Source organism: Uloborus diversus, chromosome 6 (genome assembly GCF_026930045.1).
Source record: "Uloborus diversus isolate 005 chromosome 6, Udiv.v.3.1, whole genome shotgun sequence".
Taxonomy (NCBI): Eukaryota; Metazoa; Arthropoda; class Arachnida; order Araneae; family Uloboridae; genus Uloborus; species Uloborus diversus.
Genome location: NC_072736.1, coordinates 54072894 through 54095742, shown reverse-complemented (window position 1 = coordinate 54095742; position 22849 = coordinate 54072894). Strand labels below are relative to the sequence as shown.

The following is a 22849-nucleotide window of genomic DNA, read 5'->3' as shown; positions in this document are numbered from 1 at the left end:
CAGTCATCTTTTTATCTAATTTTATTTCATAAAAAAAAATTCCTCAAGTCTGAAAACAAGTGTGTGGGCATTAATCACGGGCCCAGATCCATACATTTTGGGCCCAACTGCAACAAAATAGCCCTACAGAGTCCCCCCCCCCACACTACAGGGTCAACAAGTACACAGCCCGGGTCTGGCATTAAAGAACCATAGCCTGATTTTCTAGATCAATTTCAGAAGAAGTACAATTTAATTTCTAGACAATACTGAATTTGAAAGTTGAACATAAATTGTAATGTCAGTCACTGTGGAATGACCCATTTGAGATTTCATGTCATATCAACAGAGAATGACTTTAAAAAAAATATCTCTTGATAAGTTTTGAAATTTATTTTAAAATTTTTAAATATATTGAATTGCAGCAATGGCAGTAGTTATTTCTAAAAACAAAAACATTGGATTTATTAGAATAAATTTTAACATCCTTCTCTACTTTTTAGACCAGGGGTTCCCGAATTGGGTGCTGTAGGAAGAGGCCAGGGTTGCTGCGACGTGTCTACGGTATCAATGTGCATGCATTTATAATTGAGATTGGCTAGGGCACCGTGAGAAAATTATACTCTTTGAAAAAGTGTCGCATCTCGTAAAGTTTGGGAATCCCTGCTGTAGACACAATGTGGTTTATCAAATAAAACGAGCTGATGTGTGAATCACATGACTTCCTTTTACTTCAATTTTAATGTCATTTTCTTAATATTGGCAATTTTAATATGATTCAATAGTTTACTCTCTAAATATCACCACCAATGGCCAAATTAAAACCAGATTTAAAAAAAAAAAAAAATTATCACCGAATTTGTCACCAACTCGGCGACAAAACTTGGCGGCCAAAAGACTGCCAATATATTGATTATATACCATAAAAGACTAAAGCCAATCTATTATAAAAGACTGCCAATATATCCCGAATGCAACCGAAAAGGGAGATGCACAACTAGACCCCACTAGGAGTCTATGTACAAAATTTCCATCCAAGTGTCCATCAAATTATAACACCACTTGAGTATACATCAAAATTAACAATGATTTCCCCCAAAAAAGGGGCAAAAGACCCCTTTAGAAACACCCCAATGCAACCAAAAAGGGAGATGCACAACTAGATCCCACTAGGAGTCTATGTACAAAATTTCAACTTTCTAGGGCATACCTTTTTTGAGTTATGCGACATACATATGCACATACATACATACGTACGTCACGAGAAAAGTCTTTGTAATTAACTCGGGGAATCAAAATGTATATTTCGAGTGTTTAGCTGTTCTTAGACACTTATCCACATGTTGTCGGGTTGAAAAAAAACAACATAAATTCGGGGGTGAGCAAAATAAAAATTAAGGCTGAATTTTGAGTGAAAATTTATTCATGAATACAATACTTCCTTTTTTGGAAAAGGAAGTAAAAAAAGGCTAGTCAACTCATGCAATACATGTAATGAAGAATGAAAATAAAATACAACAGTAAACGAAGTTGATTCATTACAATCAAGTTTTGTTAGCAATGGAAACCAGTTAGAAAAGTCTCATCTTTATACTTGTGTTAGTGATATTTCAAAAAAAATTTAACATATTCTTTTAAGAAACATCTCATTAATGCATTGTTTCAGGTGCCAATAATCCTGGTTTTGCTCTACAATTTTCGTAAAATTAGTGGGTCTTGACTGTTTTGCCATGGGGTTTTTAACCTAGGATTTTAATATGACACTTTAACACTAGAAAGATGGAAGGGGCCTGTGCGGCCCCTCGCAAAATTTGTTGCTCAATTAATCCAACAATAACTAACAGAGAGTTCTGAAAATTTTAGACTTTTCATATAATGACTCTATCTGATTGCTTATTCAATCATTTAATCCTTAGCCTCATAGAAGTGTAAAACATTGAACCAAATACCTAGAAACACGGAGGGGGCCACAATGCCCCCTGGGTATTTTGCAACACAGAGAAATTTTTCCTTTCTCCAATTTACGGTGGCATGAAAAAGTACTGTAATTTCGGGTAGATGAGTCGTGGCTTATATGTGTTTTAATGTTGAAATTTAACATCTGCGGCGTATCTGAAGAAATTTTCCCCCTACTCTTCTTTCTTAGTGCTTTTCATACTCGCCCAATCGAGTGGCAATGTTAAAATTCATTAAAAAATGCTAGTAGAGTTCTCAAATTGCACCATGAAACAGGTTTTTCATTAAATTTAATTTCTCACACCCTTTAAACCTGCGTTAGTTTGCGCCGATTTTACCGCTGTTCGCTGTTGTTGTTCTTTCCAGTGTTGCCATTCTCATCCAACCAAATGTAGATGTCATCTGGCAACACTAGTTTTTTTGTGCAACCGTAGCATTTTTTTTTACACCGAGTTTATTACATTTCTATCTGTTACCTTTTAGTGCAGTTAGTTGCTTGTTGTAATTTTGTTCTAACTATAATAAATGATCGGATCTGTACATATGTATATATAGAGGGGGTGAGGCACCATGTTTTGATACGCTCTTCTGCGGCGTATATGATGGGGCGGATTATCCGATGAACTCTTGTTTTTAGTTAATAAATTATTGCATGTGCGGCGTATATGATAGGGCGGCTTATCTACTCGAAATTACAGTACTTTTCACTCTAGTATCACTGTTATCTTCCCATTTTTGCAGTCAAATGAAATTCCAAATCTGAAATACTGGCAACCGCCCACCAGACAAACTGGCGGATCTCTCTTCGAAAGAGAAACTAACACTATCTTTTTTGTCGTGTATAGAAAACATCACAAAAATTAATATGCATTTAGTTCTTATTTAATCATTAGAGGAGATGCGTGGGGCATATGGAATCATCCAGGAAAAATTTTACGAAGACTTTGTTAGAAAATCAGGTTGGGGCGGCACTGGCACCTTCAGTTTTTCTAGGTATATGGCAATTTTCAGTCTTTCTAGTGTTAAATCACATTTATAAAACTATCAAAAACTGACATGAGAAAAAACTTGACAACAGTGATAACAACTACCCAAACAACAATACTTATTAATATTCAGTATATTCAGTAAGTTACCGCCCTATAGCCAGGGCTAAGGCAGAAATACATGAAATACACCGCCAGCTCAGTCAATTTCAGCCGAGGACTGCAGTTTCGTGCTTATTAGCACTCATCAGCCCGGCATAGGAGTGACTGAGCTGGAGGCGGAAAACCTCATAGGAGTGACTGAGCAGAGGTTTTCCGCCTCCAGCTCAGTCACTCCTATGCCGGGCTGATGAGTGCTAATAAGCACGAAACTGCAGTCCTCGGCTGGAATTGACTGAGCTGGCGGTGTATTTCATGTACACTTATTAATATTGAGCAATAAAATATTACCTCTCGTCCATCCATGCTTATCGTCAATAACATTTTGGCTTTAGGCTCGGATTCATCTACTTCAGAATTCTTTCGTTTCCCTAGTTCAATCATTTAAAGTAAATTCATTTAAGTACCAGACAAAGGTTTAAGAACAAAAAGAAAAAAACATAACAAAAGTAATGATCTTATCAACATACTTGAGCTGGATTCTTTTGGCCTGCAAAAAAAGAAAAATATATATTACAATGAGAAAATCATGATAAAATGCTTCAAAATATTAATACTGATGTTGATAAGATCAAGTTAAATGAATCATGTCAATGATTACAACCACTCGTACATATATTTCTAAGACTTGAAGTTGATGGTAGTTACCGAGAGATGTGACCAACCTATTTTGAACCCAGTAGGATGTAGCTACCGGAAGTAACCTTTAAGGTCTTGTTTTATACAAGAAAGTTTGTACACGCGATTATAAATATTATTAGCTGATGGTAGTTACCGAGAGAGATGATCAACCTATTTTGAATCCAGTAGGATGTAGCTATCGGAAGTAACCATTAAGGCCTTGTTTTATAAAAGAAAGTTTGTACATGCGATTAAAAATACTATTAGTGAAACAAAATATTGTAAAAGCAATAAATGCAAGAACCTGAATGGAGAAATAGTTAATACTGTAGCACTCAAGGTCAAATTAAGGCATGGGCCTTGGGCACCACAATTTGGAGGGCACTAAATTTGTAGCTCAAGTTTTTAAAAATTAGAATAATTTCATATCGCATTATAGCAAAATGTGAATATTACATATAGAAAAAATTATCCTTTAAATTTTAATAACTTTTGCAACTCCCAAAGTTCCTCAAGGCAGAATACTACTAAATTTGCAACGTATGTCGCAGGACAGACGCCTGAGCTGCAGAACAATTCTGTTCAAATGAGAGGAGAAAATTGAGAAAATTTCTACAGAAACCACGGTGCAGAAACTCTGTAGAAACCGTGGTGCAGAAACTCAGCAGAAACCGTGGGGCAGAAACTCTGCAGAAACCATGGTGCAGAAACTCTGCAGAAACCGCAGTGCCAAAAACTTGCAGAAACTGCTGTGCAGAAAATCTGCAGAAACTGCGGTGCCGAAAATCTGTAGAAACTGCGAAATTTTCTACAAATATATTTCAACTCAAGATAAAATTTTGCAGAAATTCTGCAGATTTCTTAAAACTAGAAGAAAATCTAAAATTATCGCAAATTACAATAATTTGGTGCAAAGCTCGCGATGTTGAATTTGTTAAGTCCTTTGTAGGACTTTCCAAATTGATCTTCATCCACTGCAAATTTTGGCCATAGACGTATGTTTTGGAACCAATGCCAACATTGAAACACGTCCATTGATAGAAATTGCGTGTCTTGTTTGAGATTTTAATAACTTTCCATCCAGAAAATATTTCAATTATTTGGAAAATTTTGAAATGTTTTATTATATGCAACCCAAACTTGACTCATTTTATTTCGAATCATCGAAGGAACAAAACATCAAGTACGGAAGAAAAAATAGTTAATAAAACAACTGCTCAGTGGGCATTAGATAAATCAAGTTGTAATAAATATACGCATTCTGACACCAGCAGCTTAAAACATTTTCTTTTTATTTATTTATTTTTTCAACAAAACGGTTCAAACACTTGATAGTTTATTGAAATTTTTTAACTTTTAAATTTACGAAGTTTGAACAGAACAATGTCTGTCGGGTCCTCTAGTATTTTGGTAATTTATTTATTTAGTAACATTATTTTAATTGCTCTTTCATGCCATGTAAAATTAACCAAAAAAAAATGGTTTGCAATCTAGGTTCGTATTTTTATAAATTTTACATCTTGGCTCTCTTTCTATGCATTTTAGAAAGCAAATAAACTATTTTTGGAGAACCTCAATTGGTTTAGGTTTGACATTGTTAAAGTTTTTTTGATCTTATAGTTTTCATGATCAACTAATTTTCCAAATTCAGTGCTCTTTAATTAGTCATTTGGTTGAAAGTTGTGATGTTTTCGGAATTATCTTATTTCCACAGAAATACATAGCAACAGACCAGTTTTTAACGTACTATGCTTGAAGTACTTGCAGAACAACCTAAAGTATTCTGCTTTGAGGCCAAAGTTACTCTCAGCTTCAAACTATATGTACACTATAGTCAAACCAGTCTATTTCTATTTACACTAGAAGGAAGAAAAACTCAAGTTAAGGGTCTGCCAAGGTAGAAATTTTGAGAAAATCATAAAAATGGGCAGCCTGAATTAGAACTTTAATTATATACTAGTATAATCATATAGCAGGAGGGGGGAGGACCACCCAATAAAGTTTGTGCCCAGTATCCTCAAAAGTCATGGTCAGGCCCTGGTCGTACTAATACTTTGTAACAATCAGAGCATCATCTTTAAACATGAATTTTAATGTTTCATTCAAGTTTAACTATCTTAATATATAAAAATCTTCTGTGCGGACGTTTGTCACCAAAAGGCTTTTAAACGGCCGGACCGATTTTGATCAAAATTTTTGCGCGTAATTAAGTTGTGGCAAGCATGGTTTCGAAGCGCGATGGATTGAATCGGAAAAGTTTTTGTTAATTAATTAATTAAAACTTTGGATGGTTATTTCTTCCAAATGATTAATATTTATCTTAACCTATTGTTGAGCGAGAACTGAAATAAATATTTAACCCGTTGCCAAAGGACAATAAGAAAGCCAGCTCTGCTTTTTGCAATGAAATTCCCTATCGTGATATGTCAATTGAGAATAGATAAAACGTAGAGAAAGAGTGAAGCCTTCATATCTTAAAAGCAACGAATTTAGGTCCAGTGACATATTTAAAAGTTACTGGAAGGTTCAAGCAAAACGTGTGTAGTTGAACCATGTGACCGGATCGGTGTATTAGGTTGTCATAACCAAATGATCAGAAAGTACCGTACCTAGCAACATTTCTTTCTGGGCTCAAATCCATCTGAGTTTTGGCACTAATGTCAAAAACACTTTAAGGATTATCTAATTAATCAGTACATTATTAAAGGAAAAGATGATGGAATTTAAAGACGAAACAAATTTTATTTTCGTCCAGATAAATTACAATAGGGTAAAAGATCAGTGCAGTGGAAGATCTTTATTTTTGGTGGAAAGAACAAATTTGGCAATATATGAAGTTTTAAAAGTTTTCGTTTAAAAGATCGGAGCGCTAATCGGTCGGAGTTGGCTTCGCTCGCTGATCGGCTGGATTACAATAATGTGGTGGCTTGGCGACTTTGGTTATAAATTGTAGAGTTGTATGATCATTTGTTTACATTTTAAAGCTACTGTTAATGTAATTTATTGTATTTTTTTGTTCATTTCGCGGAATATTTAAAATTGCAAAGAATTGTTTTTCGTTTTTAGTCATTTTAGTTGAAGAATGTGTTTATTTTACATCGGGAGTGTGGGGGGGGGGGGGATGAGTGATTTTCGTTTATTCAGAGAATTGTTTTTACCTTTAAATGACATCCTTTCTATTGTTTTATTCTTTTTGATATGGGGGATGTTGCAGCGGGATTTCCCGTTTGTTCTAGATGGGTAGTTAGTTTTTTACACTTAATACATGAGGACGCTTTTTATCATTTGAGTATGGCTGAAGGAACAAAACATCAAGTACGAGAGAAAAAATAGTTAATAAAACAACTGCTCAGTGGGCATTAGATAAATCAAGTTGTAATAAATATACGCATTCTGACACCAGCAGCTTAAAACATTTTCTTTTTATTTATTTATTTTTTCAACAAAACGGTTCATACACTTGATAGTTTATTGAAATTTTTTAACTTTTAAATTTACGAAGTTTGAACGGAACAACGTCTGTCGGGTCCTCTAGTAATCTATATAATTAAAACAGAGAATATATAAGTGTGTGTGTGTGCATGTTCCCTATGCAAATCCAGTTTACATCAGATCTCCACCAAATTTGACAGGGAGGTACTTGGGCACTCAAGAAGAAACATAGGGGAGTTTTTGAATGCCAAAAAAGTACTGAATCTTTTGAATTTTAATTTTAAAGCCCGAAAATGGCATTAAATGGCTCTTTCTACCCGAAATAATTATCTGATTTCTTTGATTCAGGTCCCGCTCCAAAGCCCGCGAGCCGCGAAAAACAACCATAGAGTACATTCACTTTCCTTGAATAAAAAAAAAGCTGCAAAATCGCCAAGAAAAAATTAAAAAGCATTACTAAGCCTAATGGAGCAGAAATTTTATATCGGGAAAATTTAATCGTTTGTGTGATCTCATTTTAAATTAGCAAAAATACAGTTTTAGAAGAATGCTACCATTTTATTTTCTTGACTGCTACGAAATAAAATTTTATTTTTGTCTCAAGGTAAAAATTTCTCCTTTTGATTATTACTTGGCGATTTATCTTCCTTCTTTCTTTTTTTTGCCCCGCCAGCAGAAGATAATCTGAAAAGTTGCGTTTTAATTTGTTTGGGAATTTTTGATTTGACATTATCTTTCTTCAAGAATGATTGTTTGGATGGGAAATGTTAGTTTTTTTCCCTTTAATTGAAGCATGATTGTTGAACATGTGTCACTTGACAAAAGTTTTTATTTCGAGGTAGCCTGTGCAAAGCCGGGCAATGAAGCTATTGTAAGTTTTTAAAAACATTTACGGGTCATTCTTCAAAAAGTGTAACTTTTCTGTCACATGCCTTTTACAGAAAACATTTTAAGGAACAATTCATTTAACAAAAGCTTTTTAATTTCATCAAAAATATAACTATTTAAACCTGCCAACAAGTTTTTAACAATAATTTTTATTTTAGTATATTTTTGGTTCACAACATGTGAAATCTCACCTCCGTGGCATGTCACACACTTATGTGATTGTTTATGTTGCTTAATAACTTGTTTAGTTAACAGTATGTATTTATTTATTTATTATTCCTTTTACAAGTGTTTACAATACTAATTGTTTAAGTATATTTAATTTTGTTAGTATTGTGTTTTAGTTCATTTTAGTAGGACAAGGAGTCCATGTCACACAATAAATTCTCACCTCCGTTGCCTAAACACAAAATGCCATTCTTCATTAACATGTGGCAGCAATGACATCAAATTTTATTTTCCATGATACAAGAGAGCCCCCTTGCTTATTTTCAGTCATAGTTGAAGTTGTGAGATTTTTATCGAAGAACAAGAAGATAGATTTTGCTATGTATCTATTAGGCCTATATTAATGGACAATTCCTCACCTCCGTGACAGACCTTATCAATGTCATTATTTGCTAGTATATCCTCAAATTTACTAAATACTACTTTTTATCATACATTTGAAAATTATTAATTAAGTCATACTTTAATTAAGAGAGCTTTATATTATATTCCCACTAATCATTAAAATAGTTGATTGTTTGCACAATTAACAGAATTACTACTTTGATACTACATTGGCTTCAATTTTTAAATATTCATTTTTTTCTTTCTGTGAACAAGGCATTTTTTTTATTTATGAGTAAAATAATTGGAACTTAGCTGTGCCACTGTTTATGGTTACTTCAAGTAGGTAACACTTTCATGTGAAAATGAAAAAAAAAAGAAAACGGAACTAATGTCATATACCTCACCCTTGGCGACTTTTTCCTGTTGATGCCAAGAAAGCGTCGCCAAGAAAACGATGTATGACGACATATGTCATACATCATTCTTAGCGATGCCTTTTTAGTGCCAACAGGAGAAATTCAAATAAAAAAACATGATCAAAGAACTTCAGAACACTATATATATATATATATATAAACAGCATAAAACCACAGCAAAAAACATCGCGAACATACGCTTCAAAAATACCAGAAACTAGAAAGGTTTTGTACAGAAAAAAAATTACTAGAAAGTATTTAAAATGCTTAAATTAACAAATTACTATAACAGCTCACCAATGAAATATGTACCAATAGAAATAAAAGCTATTTTGCAACATGCATTTCACCGAACAAAAACTTTCTCATACTCTGCTAAAAAAGGGCAAAGCGATTCAAATTGCGATGTTTAAAGCGGAAAACATCCCAAAATCAATAACTATTTCAGCCAAAAAAAACGCTTAGTTATTCAAATTTCGATGTATGAAAAGTAGAAATATCTCAACAGAACGTCCCAAACATAAACAATACAAAAATACCATACATTAATTTGCTATCCAGACACGCTTTCAAAACACCTATTGTATTTTACATAAAATAACCCCTTCATATTTTTATAAATGCTAGAGTCAACTTATTTTCAGAAATTCAGTACCTAAAGGAGGCACGTTTATAGAATATGTAAATAATTCGTGGCATCGAAAAGAATTAACTTTTAGAATAAAAAACCGTACTATTTTTGTAAAATTAATTTACATGCAGTAAAAATAATGTTAAAAACTACAAGAAATCCTCAAGATTTTGTAAAAACAAATAATTTCGGAAGTGAGGGTTTTTTTTTTTTTTTTTTTTTTTTGAATTCTAAGAAAAAAGAACTTACCTTTTTATGGTATAAATCCTCACATTCAGTCTGAAACAAAACAACATATGACAATGGCACCTCAGAAGTACACACCAAGTTGGAGTTTACTTTTAATTAACGTTCAAGTTTCAAGAAACTGGCATTGTCTTATGTTTATTCATCAAAAGACAACTACTGAATTTAAAATAACACAAAATAAGCTTTCCTGTAAGGTACATTGCATGAAAAAACAAGAATCTCTCCTGAGTAAAACCGACAACAAGTAAACAAGTTTGAACAGATCTAAGATTGCCTTAGGGTTGCCAAACACAGGTTAGTTTAGGCAGAGATACCATGCTTAAAAAAATATCGCCTCATTGGGGAGAAAAATATTTCAATTTTGTGCAAAACATTGGATGACGCCAAATGGGGGGGTATATCACATCTGTACCAAGAAAACAAAAGGTTTCTAAATTGAAAAATATTTGCGTTCAAAAGTAAACTTTTCTGGAGAATGACTCTAACAATCCTTTAACTTTTTCATTGATCTCTACTAATCCAGTGTTTCTTAATTTCTTTGATAAGTGGAACCCTTATTAATATCAACTTTTTTCACATAACCACTGGTTTATCTTTAATGGTAAGTATAAATGCAACATTCAAAATTGAAAAGTATTCTGAATAATACTTATTGTCATCAAAATCAACATTTTTTTTTTTAAATAATTGATCAGCGTTTTAATAAAAAATTTTGTAGTCTTGTACAAATAACAATGTACATAATCACGCATTGAAAATAGTTGAATATATACAATACACAATTTCTTTTTATATTTTATCTGCTGTTCATATTTAATTGATTAAATACTTCCCTTAGAACCTATTTCTATCGACTTTTTAAGAGGATATTTGAATTAAAAAAAAAAAAACCCTTGACTGATCTCCACAGAATCATGGGGTTTGGAAGAGCATAATTTAAGAAATGTTGTATGAATCCTTTCCAATATTTGCACATTGATTTTAACTAAGGATACATTACGAGTAGGCAAAGGCATCATTTGTTTACTACAAGTTTGCATCTTTTCTTAAAAGATGAGCAATAAGAAGAATATTTTCAACTTCAAATTCTAAAAGAAACACGAGACAGGTCATCATACCGCAAACTGGGAGCAAACCACCAGCTTTTTAACCATATGTGAGTCAGTACAATTCAATGTCAGTGGTGTCTCCCTGAGGAGCTATTAATACATACAACAGACCTAATAAAATGTCAATATCTTACCAATTATACAGTTAAAAGGAAAAATGCAACATATTTGGAAAACCTACTCTGACAGACGTCCACTCCTTCGGGTAGGTTCATTTCCCCAATCTTTTCGAAATGGCATTCTTGAGTCAGATACTTGACTGAAGTCTTAAACTGCCAAAATAGTCTTGAGCTGTTAAAATACAAAAAGACTTGCAAAACAGTTTTAGACGGAAAAACAAGCAGTAGAAATTAGGAGCACAATGACTGCAACCGAGGGGTGCTTAGAAAATGACTTCCCCTCATTTCCAAAAGCGAAGGAGCATTATACTTTCACCTTTCTAAATTTAAACTTTTATTGATTGATCATATGCAGTAGTCTCTTAAAAATTTGAGTCTCAAAAGTTCGAGGTTCAGCTTAATTCAAGGTTTTTACTTCATATATTCAATTACATTTTTTAGTTAGAAAAAAAAAATATTTTCATTAAAATCTTTCACGACTGTCTAAGTAATTTAATTACGCAGTAAATAATACAAAATGCATTGAGAGGATAGTTACAACAACACTCCTTAAGTGACATGAAATATTCATCGACTACTAAATATACATTAAGAGATGACTTGAAACGTCTACTACTTCCAAAGCTCAAGAAGTAGTTATTTTACATTTCCAGATACAGTGAAACCTTCCTTAACGGACACTCCCGAGTAACGGACACCTCTAATTAACGGACATTTTTGCAAGTTCCAGTCCCTCAATATAGGCCATTCCATGTAATTAACTCTGAATAACGGACACTCCGAATAACGGACAGTTATTTCACAAAAAATTTCCCTTGCGATCGTAGCACTTCCGGTTTTTTTTTTCTTTTCACAGAATATCTTAGTAACTGCTTGCCTTACAAAGCTTTTCATCCTCCACAACTGAATTATTTCCTTATCACTGTTTCTTGGAATTAAAAAAGGTGGTAATGAGCAGAGGCAGCGATTGTGGCTTAAAAGTTGGGGGCAGAAAAAAAAATGAACTAAAAGACATGGTACTTTTTGTGAGCAGCAAAAAATGAAAAAGAAAAAAAAAAGTCATTATTTTGTTACGGCTAGTTTTGAGAGTATTGAAGCAGATAAGTGAAAACTGATGTCAGTCTAACAATTAACGTACGTTTTTCTTAAGATTTTAATGAATTTTGTACACAATAACTATTCAAAAGTTAAGATAAAAAAGAGGAAACTGGGCGTTTTTTCGAACTGGGGCTCTCGAGAGATGCAATTGAGCAGATCGGCGTCGGTAGTAGTCGGCTTTATGGCGCCTTCGTTGGGTTGTTTAATTTTTAGACATGAAAAAGATTTGCCCATATTCAAGGTCATATTGCCAACTGTCAATCATGCAATAGTGATACTCGAGATAAAATAAATTAACCATAAAAAGTAGAGAATTTTTGGAAGCACTGAAATACAGTAAAGAATTGAAAAACTTTTTCCTGAGCAAAGGGGACACTGAAGGACTTGCTTCAGGTAAATGATTTAAATATTTATATTGAGAAACAGGTTTGTAATGCAAAAAAGAGATTTCAAACTGTTTTAACTGATTACTTTAATTGATTAAATGCTTTTTAAGACAAGTGTGGGCTGTCAGTAAACCTTTATTAAGAAGAAACAGATTAATTTCTCTTGACGTAAAATGTAGTAAACCTTTCGCAATTGTTTCGATTGTGTTCTACAAAGGGAACAACAGCCCATTTTGAAAAAGGTAAATTAAGTAGTTCCTCCTAATAGCGGACACCTCCCAATAACGGACAAAACTTCTGGTCCCTTGACTGTCCGCTATTTGGTGGTTTCACTGTATCATTTACCGCATCTTAACTTTAACCTGCATTAATTGTCTCATAAATATTCAATAATTGATTTTTCTTTTGAATTTAAAAAAATAATTGTGAACTAATAATGAATAGTTATTGCTGTTTTTAAATAAAGGAGATTTATCAATTAAAATCAATATGGTATATTGATCTTTAAACTCCATATTTTTCACTCTACACACAAAAGAGGATAAGTTACAAAGTTTGATAGTATTTATCACTAAAATTATAACAAATGTTGTTTGAGTTAGTTTGTGGTCCAACGTGCCCCACCAGGACGACCAACGTACCCCACCCGTGGGGCACGTTGGTCCACTTTACGAGGTTCCGTTAAAAAATTAATATAAAAAAAGTTTATCAATTCAACACTTCCAAAGAAATCTGTGGTGTTGAGAAGTGTTTAGTGAAACTTATTGTAAAAAATTCATTAATAATTTTGATCAGATAAAAAATGATAAGTAATAAAGCGGACCAACGTGCCCCACCTCCCCTTACATCTCTTTGAAAATTGCTGTTTGTAACAACATTAATTCAGAAATGAAAGAAAAAATATGTAAAACCCTGAGAAGTTTTACACAGATATCAATAATGAGTTTAACTAAATTCATTTAACAAAAGTGAAAATAAAAAAATACTTACAAAATACGATAATTTTTCACTCTTTACTTGCCCAGTTACTCGTCCCAGCTTCACTCCTTCACGATTTTAAACCATTTTTAATTTCAAACTTGATTTCGCTTTTACTTCAAAAAACTAGTTTTAAAAATAAAAAACAAAACGCAAAACGTCACTTTAGTGTTGCCAGATAGACATTTTAAACTCTGACTGAATTTCATTTCATTTAAGCGTGAAGGCGCAGTCTTTGGATAAGAGGAATACATACAGAGTTTCTACTCTTCTATAATTATAATCAGAACATATGCTTGGGGAAAAAAACAAATCCGGAAAGTCCTCTTCTCGGGGCGCTCTGCCGTCGTCGGTTCGGTTCCAAGGTCGCGAAGAGGTAGGGGTCAAAGAGGCGACCTGATACTTCGGAAGAGGGAAGCCAAAAATACATTTTCCAGAGTATTTTACATTTGATCCAGAAGCACACTGTTAAAAATAATTGAGTTATTATGATATCGGTCTAGGAAGATTGGGCGCCGACTATTGGGCTCCGCATATTGGGCGCCGGGAACTTTGGACGCCGAGCATTTTGGGCGCCGGAAACTTTGGGCGCCGGGAACATTGGGCGCCGAGCATATTGTGCCCAGTATTCCCGGGGCCTAAAATGCTCGGCGCCCAATGTTTCCGGCATCCAAAATGCTCGGCGCCCAATGTTTCCCGGCGGCGAATTTTGAAACTCTCTCAATGCTTACGTTACGGTAGCTACCGGTTAGTTAACCACGTGACAGTTAATGATCACGTGCTCCAATCAACTGCTTAGAATGGGTAACCGGTTGATCATAGAACGCTGGGGTTAGTAACCGGTCGACCGGTGAGGTTCGTCGAACGCAAGGTATGCTTGCGTTCGCCGAGCTCAACTGGGAGCTACCGGTTAACCGATCACGTGACATCTAATGATCACGTGCTTCATATTAATACGGTAACCGGTTGATGATAGAACGCAGCAGTTAGAGAACCGGTTACTCAGTGGTCGGACCGGTTAGGATTGCCGAACAAAACCAATTAAACAGCATTGGTAGCTTGGATACATTAAAGCAACCCCGAGTAAAATAAAAACAGAGCCGCCCCTTTAAATTGTGAGGTAGAAATTGCAATGCGAAATATTGCTGTTTAAAGCTTTAGTTCGTTTTAATTTCACAATTTACTGTTTTTTTGTGTTTGTGAAAATATTTCCGTTTTCGTGGGGTTTCTTCTGAATCTTAATTTACGTCTGTATTGTTGTTATGTTTGGAAAATTCTGCTTGCTGTAAACATTCGCAATAAACTCACATTGAAAGAGACGCAGAACAGATTTTAACATGGTAGATAATACATGCTGTTTCAAAATGAGTTTCTTTGACTGTTGATTTTTTTTATATTCTTGAGAATAATAACTGAAATACAATCTGAGTGCGCTTCTCTTATGTTGTTGATGTTTTAATTTATTGGTTTTTCTCTGAACAATATGTTGAAGATTTTGGTTATTTTATAAAGTTTTTTAACAATAAAAATGTCGTGAGAAAATCTGTAAAAAATACTACCATTTAATGATCTAAGAAATACATTTTATCTCAGGAAAGAATATAAACCTTTTCATTTAATTTAATTTCACCTTCATCTGTCTCAGTTTTTAGTTTTATAAAAAATTAAAATAAAAAGGGGAAAGGATGGGTGGGAAGATATTGAGTCACTGCTCCTATGCTCTGTGGGGCTGGTGAGAATTTGAGCGACCAGTGTCAGCCTTTGCACACTCCCCCCCCCCCATTTCCTAGAAAAAATTAAAGTGACACGTTTGGCTACCACCAACTACTCGCAATCAGTAGTCATTGGCCCCAGGAACTGCTTTTCCATTTCGATTGTTTTTATGATCCGAGCTTGTGTCACTCCTTAACTGTACTAAATCATTATAGTCTAATAAGTGTGAGTTCATTTTGTATGCTAATTATAATAATATATTCAGAGCTCTTAAAAAAATTTTTTTTTTTTTTTTTTGGGGCCTAATTTTGCCTGAATGAACTGATAATTGATAACAATTTGCAGATTGCACCAAAATCTTAATTATATTAAAATGTTCCCTATCAAAGAAGTTTACAGCAAATATTGTATAATTGACTTTGAATTCATAGCACCTGTGATAGTTAAGTTAGAGGGGGGAGGGGAGCCAAAGTGAGTGAGTGCCCTTGGCTAGTGCATTCTTGCACCCTTTGAACTTGTTCGTTTCCGTTTTTTCCCTTACATTCATGGCATGCGAAAAATCCGGAAAACTTGCAGAAGGGGCTGCTATTTGTATTGTATTTGTAATTAACTCTGAATTTGGAGCACTTCAGAAAGTGATTGGTAGTTGGGGGAAAGGGTTCCAAACATAACAACAATACAGACGTAAATTAAGATTCAGAAGAAACCCTGCGAAAACGGAAATATTTCACAACACAAAAAACAGTAAATCGCGAAATTAAAACGAACTAAAACTTTAAACAGCAATATTTCGCATTGCAATTTCTACCTCACAATTTAAAGGGGCAGTTCTGTTTACATTTTACTCGGGGTTGCTTTAATGTATCTAGGTCACCATGCTGTTTAATAGAACGCGCTCGTTTTTATTTCTCATTTCGCCAATGTACTGTAATTGGTTTTGTTCGGCGATCCTAACCGGTCGACCACTGAGTAACCGGTGCTAACCGCTGCGTGATCATTAGGTGTCACGTGATCGATTAACCGGTAGCTACCAGTTGAGCTCGGCGAACGCAAGCATTCCTTGCGTTCGACGAACCTCACCGGTCGACCGGTTACTAACCGCAGCGTTCTATGATCAACCGGTTACCGTTCTAAGCAGTTGATTGGAGCACGTGATCATTAGCTATCAAGTGGTTAACTAACCGGTAGCTACCGTAACGTAAGCATTGAGAGCGTTTCAAAATTCGGCGCCGGGAACATTATGGGCGCCGAGCATTTTGGACGCCGGAAACATTGGGTGCCGAGCATTTTACGCCCCGGGAATACTGGGCACAATTTGCTCGGCGCCCAAAGTTCCCGGCGCCCAAAGTGCTCGGCGCCCAAAATGCTCGGCGCCCAAAGTTCCCGGCGCCCAAAATGCTCGGCGCCCAAAGTTCCCGGCGCCCTAAGTGCTCGGCGCCCAAAGTGCTCGGCGCCCAAAGTTCCCGGCGCCCAATATGCGGCGCCCAATAGTCGGCGCCCAATCTTCGGCTCCCAATCTTCCCATTTCGTTATTATATATACAGAGAGGCATAATTCGAAACAGAGGTGTGCTCAGAGCTTCAGTAATGGGGGTACCACTCACTATACCAGTAAACCTGGCCATTTATATAAACACCCGAAGAGGGCGCAGGGCCGCCGCGAATCAAAATTGAAATGAGGTGTATGAAATTGGTGGCATCTGAGTTTTTTTTTTTTTTTTTTTTTTTTTTTCAAGCATCTTAAATATACACTGGTGTGCAAAAATTAAGGACGAAGTCGAAAAATTAGCATATCAGCTGAACAAAGAGGCAGAGCTGACAGAAAGACCAATCAAGAGATTAAGTAAGGTGATGTACGGTAGCACATGCGCAGATATGCAGGCAGACGTAATGGGGGAGTGTCTGAGTAGTATACAGCATGTTGTCGGTGTAAGATCAATATTTCTGGCAAAGAGATTGCACGCCGTATAGCAGTTAAAATCACACCGAGTTGCTGCCTCACCGAGAAATGGCGAATAATCAATCTGTTAGACGACATCTGGATGCTTTTACCCGAGGTCGAATCATTGGAAAGTTGGAGGAAGGCCGCAGTGTGACAAGTGTGGCTGCAGAGTTCGGAGTTGCTCACAGCATCGTTTCACGACTTTGGAGACAATTTCAAACTACAAGAACAGGGGTTCAGTAGTGGTCGTCTACGAGGAACCACACCCGCAAATGACCAGTATATTGTCTTACAGACCAGACGAAACAGGCGGCAGATAGCGGGAGAAATCGCTAGACACACGACACAGGCGACTGGCCGACCGATATCGCGTTTTACCGTGGCCAGAAGACTGCACGGTGGTGGTCCGTTTGCACGACGCCCTATACGGTTTGTACCTCTAACGCCTGCCCACCGGAGAAGGCGTTCTCTGTGGTGCCGGGAGCACCGGAATTGGAGAGACAATGAATGGGGACGAGTACTCTTTACAGATGAGAGCAGATTCAGTCTGAGTAGCGATTCTCATCGCATATTCATCTGGAGAGAGCGGGGAAGCCGCAATCATCCCTCGAACATCATTGAAAGGGACAGGTATGGAGGTCGCGGTGTTCTCGTTTGGGGAGGCATCATGCTTGGTAGTCGTACACAGGGGCGGATCTAGAGGGGGGCCATGGGGGCCATGGCCCCTCCCAAAGCCTTGTGGTTGTAGGAATTTTTTTAAGGGGAAAAAAAAGAAAAGAATATTATGAGAAGATAACAAAATTTAACACATGTATTTTATTGACAAAGAAGTATAGGTCTTAATTTCGAGATAAATTATATCCCTGTCCTCAAAACAAATCTTTTATTTCCAAAATTTTTCTCCATCTTTTACATCATTTCTTGATTCCAACTACAGACACTTGGACGATCTCTAAATGCTGCGTTTCTCAGAGTATACCTATTGTTCTTAAGACCAAAGAGAGCATAAATTTTATTTTTTATGGCTTTAATTTCGAAACTAGGAGGAGACCCCCCTTTTCCCACGCCCTTTCACAAATGATTTGATATTTAGCAAAAAATTGCATTTTAAGTCTTTTATTTGGAAAAATGTCTACGGAAACTATAGCTTATCCAGTCCTTATCACTTAACTTGCTTTAAGGCAACTTAAATGAATTTTTTTGGGACTTCAATTACAAATGAGTTTTGATAGGACCCCCTCCCTCCCTAGTTTATATCATGATGAGAAAGGAGGTTTTTTGGAGGAGCTCACGAATCTTACATCCCTTTCTAAAATACGTATAAATGTAGTTAAAAATCGAATGTTTACAACCTCGAAGGTAAAATATTTCCAGGAAGGAAGGATTCTAAGCACCTTCACACTTAATTTAATGTATGCAAACATTACCTAAAGGTGCATTTTTAGGCTGGACAGCTGAAGAGCTAGAAGAGCACCCCTCCTCTTCTAACTTCTCAATGTATAATGACAGAATATTTTGGTTTCTAAGCTTTATTTTCAAAAAGTATTTCAGGGCCAGCGCCCGAAACCCAACTTTTCTCCGTACATCATTAAAAATGGGCAAAATGCGTTTTTAGTTTCCGAATTTTCAAAAATTACTTGGACATTTAAACCTTGAAACTTTTTTGAGGGAGATTCCTAAATACACTCCCTCACTTAATATCTCTACCCCGAAATTTGAGTTTTTAAAACTTCATTTTTAAAAAATTTCTGGTAGTTATCAGGGCCCAAATTCCCAATAGGCAGAGTAGGTAGTTGCCTAGGGCAGCAAACTTTTCAGGGGAGGCAAATTTGCTATTATAAAACACATTTTTTGAATTAAATTGTTATACTTTAAATTAAAATATTAGCATTCTTTCATTTTCCACAGAGACAATTTTTTCTTGTAATTTAATAATGACTACTTTCACACATCTTATGAAAGTCAAATGTTTTTCAATCATTGTATTTGCCGAATCGTCAGCAAAATTTGCCGAAAAAAATTTTTTTGGGAGAACACTGTAATGATTTCATTGGGGCGCCTCAGAATGTGAAACGCCATCATTTCTTCCTAAGTTTGACAGTTTGAATCTGGGGAACACTTTTTTAGGTTTTTTGAGTCAAGGATATTTTGTTTCTTTTAGGGGGAGGGGAGGGGCGGCAGATTTCATTTCAAATTTGCTTAGGGGTGGCATGGAGCTAAATTCGACCCTGGGAAGTTTGTTCAAAAATTTCGGATGGCCAGTCCCAAAACAATCGGCTGGATCCGCCACTGGTCGTACAGACCTTCACACTTCGACGCAGGTTCAGTCAACGGGACCCGTTATTGTAACGAGATTCTTCTTCTATATGTGCGTCTTTTTAGAGGCACTATAGGTCCGCAGTTCCTTTTCATGGACGATAATGCACCATGTCATCGCACAGTAGCTGCCGAACAACTCTTAGAGAGTGAGGATATTGAACGTATGGATTTGTCGGCACGATCTTCGGATCTCAATCCCATCGAGCATGAGCATGTATGGGATTTTCTAGGCAGACGCTTGGCAGCTCGTAACTTCCTATTCCTATTCAGAGGCACAACTGACTTCAACTGTATTTATGTCGAGGACTGCATACTAAGTGTCTTGCCTCCATTATTTTATATACCGATAGATGGCAGCACCATCACCGGTTCGAACAGTTAATGAGAATTTAGAACTAGTCCAGGAGCTAATAGCTACCTGGTGCTAGCACCCCCAGAGGTATCGTTTCACTTGGAGGACATTGAGACCACGAGCATATTTAACGTCGCCCAGTCCCCTTTAATGACGACGGTGGGTCTTCGACCATCGAGGTTCGAACCCAGGACCCTGCGGCCCCGAATCCGACACTCTACCGATCGGGCTACCACGGCCCAGCTCGTACCTTACCACCAGTAACGATTCGGGAGCTTCGATTGGCGCTGCAAGACGAATAGGCAGCAATGCTCAACAACTCATTGACAACCTCATTCTCAGCATGAGCAGACGCTGTGAAACCTGCCTGGCAGTCGGGGGAGATCATATTCCCTTACTAAAGACCGGATGTTTCTTGCTGGACACCCATCACACGGATGTTTCGGCCTTCAGTCGCATTGCGCTCCATGCTACTTTTTCAATAAAGCTTCTTTTTATCTCTCTGATTTCTCTTTTAGTAAGTGTTGCTTACATTACACATGTCCTTACGTATTGGGGATCTTACGGTATTAAATGTGTTGATTTGGAAAGCTTTTGTACAAAGTTATATTGAAAAAACCGTCTCGTACTTAATTTTTGCACACCAGTGTATAGAGACTAGCTGTGCCCGCACGGCGATGCCCGTGCTAAGAATTTGAAGGAAGTCCGTTGAATAAAAAAAAATCCATGCCCCTCCCCCCCCCCCCCCCCCACTGCTGTGAAATGATCATTTTTATTTTTATTTAAAAAAAATGCGTACACACCTTTACAAAAAAACCTATTCAAGTTTCATTGGTATTTAAAACTACTCGCCAAAACATTAAACTAGATTTACTGTTTCTCAAAAACTTAAAATAAATCCTCCAACTGTTTTAGTTCATCGCTTAACGCGCCAAGCCATCACGCTATTGTCCAACCACGGATTGTATGGAATTTTCAAACGTCCAGATAAGACGAATCTATCTGAATGAGAGGGAAAAGTAAAAATTTGGTGCCGGTATTCCGCTCATTTGAATGAGACTCTGCTTCTGCAAAAGCTGGTATCGCTAAAAAAGAACAGATTCGTCCATTTCCGGCTGTAAAACGGATGTTTGTCTTTCCATACAATCCGTGGTCTGACATTACCGTAGCCCTGCCCTTTAGCAAGTAAAGCGGTTTTTTTCTGCAATTTAAAATATTTCGCCAAATAAACAAAAAAGACAGCAAGTAGCATCTTACAAATGTAAAATGGTTCCGCAAATCTATTGTTTATTGTCAAGCGACCACAATACCGTAACTTAGCTGTTATTAGAAGCTTATTCGAAAATTGTCGTCAGAAAAAAGAAAAAGTAGCATATTCCATTCAGTTAAAAACAAATCAAATGTTTCTTTGAATTTCAAAGCAACTCTCCAAAATATTAAATTACACATGCACATGCAGTTGCTTTAAGTATAGTGCCTAGAAAGAGTAGTGTGCCGATCGGCGGGGAAAAAGTGAGGTCAGATCTGAGGAAAATCCAGGTGGCGCTACACTCGAGTAGTACGTTATGCTCCTCAATCAGACTCGTTTTAAATCAGCGATTGCATGCTGATTTCGCAGTTTAAAAGCCCCGTTTTTCGGATTAAACTTATTTTTGCGCATAAGACAAATTCTGTAATAAGTGCTAATTGTTACATGGGTGTTCGTTTATTTTTTGAAGCATATAAAATTACCTTATTACCTTATTATAAAACTACCTTACTTCAATGAAAATAGTAGACTATAAGGGCCCATTCATTAAATACGTAAGGGTCCCGAGGAGGAGGGGGGTTGGAAAAGCCTCTACGTACCCTTACTTGGGGGGAGGGTCAAACTCATTCTTACATAATATTTTCCAAGTCGATATTTCACATTAGAAATTGCGCGGTCAAGTGATTTGGCAGAGATTATGTTCCATTTGCGTCTGGAAGGTAAGAAACGTGTTAGGATAAGATGTTTTTTTATTTGTTTTACAAAGAATTTATAGTGTAAAATATAATAAAGGAGTCGCATTGCGTACGGCATGTTTTATTTGTAATTAATATTACATCCAAAACACAAAAAAAAAAAAGTCGAAAAAACATTCAGTTTAGATTCTTTTCAGTAACTATTTCTTTACGCAAAAGGTTTAATTTAATAATGTGAATTTAATAGCGATTCCAGTGATGTAACGATTCAAGATTTGTTATTTTATCATTTTGAAAAACAAAATGGAATCTTACATAAAAATGGGGGGGGGGGGGGGTGAAAATTCTTACGTAACCTTACATGGGGGGGGGGGGTCAAAAATTGCCAAAATCATCCTTACGTAATTAATGAATGGCCCTTAAGTATTCAATAACAGCGCGTCTCTTATTTCTCTACTAATAATAAAAATGAGTCTCTCTGTCTGGATTTCTGTCTGGATTTTTGTCTGGATTTCTATCCGGAATTCTGTCTGGATCCCTGTGATACGCACAGCGCCTATACCGTTCGGCCGATTTTCATGAAATTTAGTACAAAGTTAGTTTGCAGCATGGGGGTGTGCACCTCGAAGCGATTTATCGAAAATTCGATTTTGTTCTTTTTTTATTTTTAAATTTTAAAAACAGTTTCCGAAGTTAACTGTAAAGGTTTCGAAAGTTTCGCCTTATTCTTAATTTCCTTAACTTTTAATTTGTTTGATAAATCCATTGATTTTTTCTTCAGACGGTAAGTTACTTGATGCATGTTTTTAATTTTTCCGCAACCATACTTCTTTGTAAATTTGCTATATTTCTTTTGTTTTTCAGAGCTCTCTGTGTCAACAAATATTTACGTTTCTTTTTACAAAAATTACAACTTAATTTTTCACTCAATACAAAACCTTGACATTTACAGTGTCTTAAAGATGAACCATCAGCAAAATATTCAGTTCGTTTCATTACAGGCAACACAAATTTGAAT

General features: G+C 36.1%; 1 protein-coding gene across 1 annotated transcript in view; it reads right to left on the bottom strand.

Annotated features, from left to right (window-relative positions):
- LOC129224760 (1-phosphatidylinositol 3-phosphate 5-kinase-like) overlaps positions 1 to 11283 on the bottom strand; it is a 128101-nt gene extending 116818 nt beyond the window's left edge. Inside the window, exons 1-3 of the mRNA XM_054859308.1 lie at positions 11163 to 11283; positions 3551 to 3570; positions 3372 to 3451 (exon numbers count right to left, since the gene is read on the bottom strand). Of these exons, the coding sequence (XP_054715283.1) occupies positions 3372 to 3451; positions 3551 to 3570; positions 11163 to 11221 (159 nt within the window). The 5' untranslated portion in view covers positions 11222 to 11283. The remainder of the gene's footprint in view (positions 1 to 3371; positions 3452 to 3550; positions 3571 to 11162) is intronic.
- Positions 11284 to 22849: the final 11566 nt, after the last annotated feature.